General features: G+C 53.3%; 1 protein-coding gene across 1 annotated transcript in view; it reads right to left on the bottom strand.

The window, feature by feature from the left end:
* The window catches only part of LOC144490405 (transforming growth factor beta-2 proprotein-like), a gene marked incomplete at its 3' end in the record, with an annotated part of 33,619 nt that overhangs the window by 3,593 nt on the left and 24,026 nt on the right, over window positions 1–6,000 (bottom strand). The window contains exon 3 of the mRNA XM_078208150.1: window positions 320–452. Within this exon, the coding sequence (XP_078064276.1) occupies window positions 320–452 (133 nt within the window). The remainder of the gene's footprint in view (window positions 1–319; window positions 453–6,000) is intronic.

Genomic DNA, 6,000 nt, shown 5'->3' with positions numbered 1-6,000 from the left:
ACCTGCACACCTTTGGACACTCAGGGGCAATTTAGCATGGCCAATCCACCTAACCTGCACATCTTTTGGACTGTGGGAGGAAACTGGAGCACCCGGAGGAAACCCACGCAGACACGGGGGGAATGTGCAGCCTCCACACAGACAGTGACCCAAGGCCGGGAATCGAACCCGGGTCCCTGGCGCTGTGAGGCAGCAGTGCTAACCCACTGTGCCACCGTGCCGCCCATCCCCGATCTGCCCTCATGTACCCGCCACCCCCTTCCCAGGCCGCCCTACTCAAGGTGCCCATACCCACAGCGGGTAAACGCACCTCACTCACCTCGGTGCAGTAACCACTCACTGACTGTCTCCGTGACATCGAAGGTCAGCCACTCGCCCGCACTCCGGGGGCGTACCACCCTGCTGCCGAGGTAACGCTGGGCCGGAGAGGCCGGGTCCCTGGCCTTCAGAACCTGCAACAGCCCAAAACAAGCATCCGGTCACATCCGGGAGTGCGAGGATCGGCCTAGGCAGCCTGCAGTCCGGCAATAAATCACTCCCAAATCCTTAACACCGCCCCCCAACCCCCTCAGCTTTCCCCTCACTGATCTGACACTTCATCTGGGAAAGGGCTAACTCCCAGGGTCAAACCTTTTTCCCTGGATGAGGTATCCTCTGGGATAGGGCCTATTCTCAGGATGAGGCCAAGTCCCAAAATGAGGCCTAGTCCCAGAATGCAGCATCCTCAAGTGTGAGGCCTATTCTCAGGATGAGGCCTCGTCCCAAAGTGTGGCCTATTCTCAGGATGAGCCCTAGGCACAGTACGAGATGAGGCCTAGTGCTAGGAGGAGGCCTACTCCAAGGAAGAGGCCTTATCTCAGGATGAAACCTATTCTCAGGATGAGGCCTAGTCCCAAAAAGTGGCCTGTTCTCAGAATGAGGCCTAATCCTAAAGTGAGGCCTCGTCCCAGAATGAGGCCTATTCTCAGAATGAGGCCTATTCTCAGAATGGGGCCTAGTCCCAGAATGGGGCCTAGTCCCAGAATGGGGCCTAGTCTGAAAATGGGGCCTAGTCCCAGAATGGGGCCTAGTCTGAAAATGAGGCCTAGTCCCAGAATGAGGCCTAGACCCAAAATGAGGCTGAGACCCAAAATGAGGCCTAGACCCAGGATGCAGCATCCTCCAGGGTAAAGCCTAATCTCAGGATGAGGCATATTCTCAGGACAAGGCCTAGGCATGGTATGAGATGAGGCCTAATCCTGGAAGGAGGCCATAGAACAGTACAGCACAGAACAGGCCCTTCGGCCCATGATGTTGTGCCGAGCTTTATCTGAAACCAAGATCAAGCTATCCCACTCCCTATCATCCTGGTGTGTTCCATGTGCCTATCCAATAACCGCTTAAATGTTCCTAAAGTGTCTGACTCCACTATCACTGCAGGCAGTCCATTCCACACCCCAAACACTCTCTGCGTAAAGAACCTACCTCTGATATCCTTCCTATATCTCCCACCACGAACCCTATAGTTATGCCCCCTTGTAATAGCTCCATCCACCCGAGGAAATAGTCTTTGAACATTCACTCTATCTATCCCCTTCATCATTTTATAAACCTCTATTAAGTCTCCCCTCAGCCTCCTCCGCTCCAGAGAGAACAGCCCTAGCTCCCTCAACCTTTCCTCATAAGACCTACCCTCCAAACCAGGCAGCATCCTGGTAAATCTCCTCTGCACTCTTTCCAGCGCTTCCACATCCTTCTTATAGTGAGGTGACCAGAACTGAACACAATATTCCAAATGTGGTCTCACCAAGGTCCTGTACAGTTGCAGCATAACCCCACGGCTCTTAAACTCCAACCCCCTGTTAATAAAAGCTAACACACTATAGGCCTTCTTCACAGCTCTATCCACTTGAGTGGCAACCTTTAGAGATCTGTGGATATGAACCCCAAGATCTCTCTGTTCTTCCACAGTCTTCAGAACCCTACCTTTGACCCTGTAATCCACATTTAAATTAGTCCTACCAAAATGAATCACCTCACATTTATCAGGGTTAAACTCCATTTGCCATTTTTCAGCCCAGCTCTGCATCCTATCTATGTCTCTTTGCAGCCTACAACAGCCCTCCACCTCATCCACTACTCCACCAATCTTGGTGTCATCAGCAAATTTACTGATCCACCCTTCAGCCCCCTCCTCTAAGTCATTAATAAAAATCACAAAGAGCAGAGGACCAAGCACTGATCCCTGTGGCACTCCGCTAGCAATCTGCCTCCAATCCGAAAATTTTCCATCCACCACCACCCTCTGTCTTCGATCAGACAGCCAGTTACCTATCCAATCGGCCAACGTTCCCTCTATCCCACACCTCCTTACTTTCATCACAAGCCGACCATGGGGTACCTTATCAAACGCCTTACTAAAATCCATGTATATGACATCAACTGCCCTACCTTCATCAACACACTTAGTTACCTCCTCAAAAAATTCTATCAAATTTGTGAGGCACGACTTGCCCTTCACGAATCCGTGCTGACTATCCCGGATTAATCCGCATCTTTCTAAATGGTCGTAAATTCCATCCCTAAGGACCTTTTCCATCAATTTACCAACCACCGAAGTAAGACTAACCGCTCTATAATTACCAGGCCAACTCAAAGAATGAGGCCTATTGTCCGGATGAGGCCTATTCTCAGGATGAGGCCTGCCACAATCTTGTAGGGTGTTGGATTCCCTTCAGGGGGTCTTGATGAAACCTTTGTAGACTTAAGTACGTTAACTGTTTGCTTTTATTACCAAAAATAACTTTGTCCCTGCGTAAAGGCGCACAACTCTCTCTCTAACACTGCACTGACCCCTAGATGTATGTCATATGTTCTCTTACTGTATGGGCAGTACTGTACTCAGTCCTATTTTAACCTTACATGTGCCAGATTCTTATACTACAGTTCCTGGAGGTGGCCTACTCTCCCAATGCGGCCTACTCTCCCAATGCGGCCTACTCTCCCAATGCGGCCTTATCTCCCATTGTGGCCTACTCTCACATTGGGGCCTACTCTCCCATTGGGGCCTACTCTCCCAATGCGGCCTACTCTCCCATTGGGGCCTACTCTCCCATTGGGACCTACTCTCCCATTGGGGCCTACTCTCCCAATGCGGCCTACTCTCCCATTGTGGCCTACTCTCCCAATGCAACCTACTCTCCCATTGGGGCCTACTCTCCCATTGGGGCCTACTCTCCCTTTGGGGCCTACTCTCCCATTGGGGCCTACTCTCCCAATGCGGCCTACTCTCCCATTGGGGCCTACTCTCCCATTGGGGCCTACTCTCCCATTGGGGCCTACTCTCCCAATGCGGCCTACTCTCCCTTTGGGGCCTACTCTCCCTTTGGGGCCTACTCTCCCAATGCGGCCTACTCTCCCAATGCGGCCTACTCTCCCTTTGGGGCCTACTCTCCCAATGCGGCCTACTCTCCCATTGGGGCCTACTCTCCCAATGCGGCCTACTCTCCCATTGGGGCCTACTCTCCCAATGTGGCCTACTCTCCCAATGTGGCCTACTCTCCCAATGCGGCCTACTCTCCCAATGTGGCCTACTCTCCCTTTGGGGCCTACTCTCCCATTGGGGCCTACTCTCCCAATGCGGCCTACTCTCCCAATGCGGCCTACTCTCCCAATGCGGCCTACTCTCCCAATGGGGCCTACTCTCCCATTGTGGCCTACTCTCCCATTGTGGCCTACTCTCCCAATGCGGCCTACTCTCCCAATGCGGCCTACTCTCCCAATGCGGCCTACTCTCCCATTGGGGCCTACTCTCCCAATGCGGCCTACTCTCCCTTTGGGGCCTACTCTCCCTTTGGGGCCTACTCTCCCAATGCGGCCTACTCTCCCAATGCGGCCTACTCTCCCAATGCGGCCTACTCTCCCATTGGGGCCTACTCTCCCAATGCGGCCTACTCTCCCATTGGGGCCTACTCTCCCAATGGGGCCTACTCTCCCATTGGGGCCTACTCTCCCATTGGGGCCTACTCTCCCATTGGGGCCTACCCTCCCAATGTGGCCTACTCTCCCAATGCAGCCTACTCTCCCATTGTGGCCTACTCTCCCATTGTGGCCTACTCTCCCTTTGGGGCCTACTCTCCCAATGCGGCCTACTCTCCCTTTGGGGCCTACTCTCCCAATGCGGCCTACTCTCCCTTTGGGGCCTACTCTCCCAATGCGGCCTACTCTCCCAATGCGGCCTACTCTCCCATTGTGGCCTACTCTCCCATTGTGGCCTACTCTCCCAATGCGGCCTACTCTCCCAATGCGGCCTACTCTCCCATTGTGGCCTACTCTCCCATTGTGGCCTACTCTCCCTTTGGGGCCTACTCTCCCAATGCGGCTTACTCTCCCAATGGGACCTACTCTCCCATTGGGGCCTACTCTCCCATTGGGGCCTACTCTCCCATTGGGGCCTACTCTCCCAATGCGGCCTACTCTCCCAATGCGGCCTACTCTCCCATTGGGGCCTACTCTCCCATTGGGGCCTACTCTCCCATTGGGGCCTACTCTCCCAATGCGGCCTACTCTCCCATTGGGGCCTACTCTCCCAATGGGGCCTACTCTCCCATTGGGGCCTACTCTGCCAATGGGGCCTACTCTCCCATTGTGGCCTACTCTCCCATTGGGGCCTACTCCCCGGGGCGGGGCCCGCATTCCTGGGGGCGGGGCCTACTCCCTCTTGAGGCCTAGCCTTCTCCCAGCCTACTCTCAACACCAACCCAATCCAAGAACATGAGCCCCCAATCCAGACTGGCATGCCTGGTGTGGCACTGAGGGAGTGCAGCACTCGAGGTGTCGAGTGAGGGGAGTCATTGGATAGCTTTGGGCTTTACCCTTAATCCCCATGTCCAGTGGGGGAGAGGGAGGAAGGATGTCCTTGCTATAGAGGGAGTGCAGCGAAGGTTTACCATGCTTATTCCTGGGATGGCAGGAGGAGAGATGAAGTCGATTAGGATTATATTCACTGGAGTTTAGGAGAATGAGAGGGGATCTCAGAGAAACTTATAAAATTCTAACAGGGTTAGACGGGGTAGATTCAGAAAGAATGTTCCCGATGGTGGGGGGAGTCCAGAACTAGGGGGTCATAGTTTGAGGATAAGGGGTAAACCTTTTAGAACTGAGGTGAGGAGAACTTTCTTCACCCAGAGAGTTAAAGTTAAGTTTATTTATTAGTGTCACAAGTAAGGCTTACATTAACACTGCAATGAAGTTACTGTGAAAATCCCCTAGTCGCCACACTCCGGTGCCTGTTCGGGTAACACTGAGGGAGAATTTAGCATGACCAACGCACCAGCGCATCTTTCGGACTGTGGGAGGAAACCGGAGCACCCGGAGGAAACCCACGCAGACACGGGGAGAACGTGCCGACTCCACACAGACAGTGACCCGAGGCTGGAATCGAACCCAGGTCCCCGGCGCTGTGAGGCAGCAGTGCTAATGTGTGAATGTGTGGAATTCACAACAACAGAATGTAGTTGAGGCTAAAATGTTGTGTGATTTCAAGAAGAAATTAGATATCGCTCTTGGAGCTAAAGGGATCAAAGAACAAAGAACAAAGAAAATTACAGCACAGGAACAGGCCCTTCGGCCCTCCAAGCCTGCACCGACCATGCTGCCCGACTGAACTAAAACCCCCTACCCTTCCGGTGACCATATCCCTCTATTCCCATTCTATTCATGTATTTGTCAAGACGCCCCTTAAACGTCACTACCGTATCCGCTTCCACTACCTCCCCTGGCAGCGAGTTCCAGGCACCCACCACCCTCTGTGTAAAATACTTGCCTCGTACATCTCCTTGAAACCTTGCCCCTCGCACCTTAAACCTGTGCCCCCGAGTAATTGACTCTTCCACCCTGGGGAAAAAGCTTCTGACTATCCACTCTGTCCATGCCTCTCATAATCTTGTAGACTTCTATCAGGTCGCCCCCTCAACCTCCGTCGTTCCAGTGAGAACAAACCAAGTTTCTCCAACCTCTCCT

The sequence above is a fragment of the Mustelus asterias genome, unplaced genomic scaffold (genome assembly GCF_964213995.1).
Source record: "Mustelus asterias unplaced genomic scaffold, sMusAst1.hap1.1 HAP1_SCAFFOLD_3242, whole genome shotgun sequence".
Lineage (NCBI taxonomy): Eukaryota > Metazoa > Chordata > Chondrichthyes > Carcharhiniformes > Triakidae > Mustelus > Mustelus asterias.
Note: the sequence above shows the minus strand (reverse complement) of the source record. Positions and strands in the feature narration are given on the sequence as shown.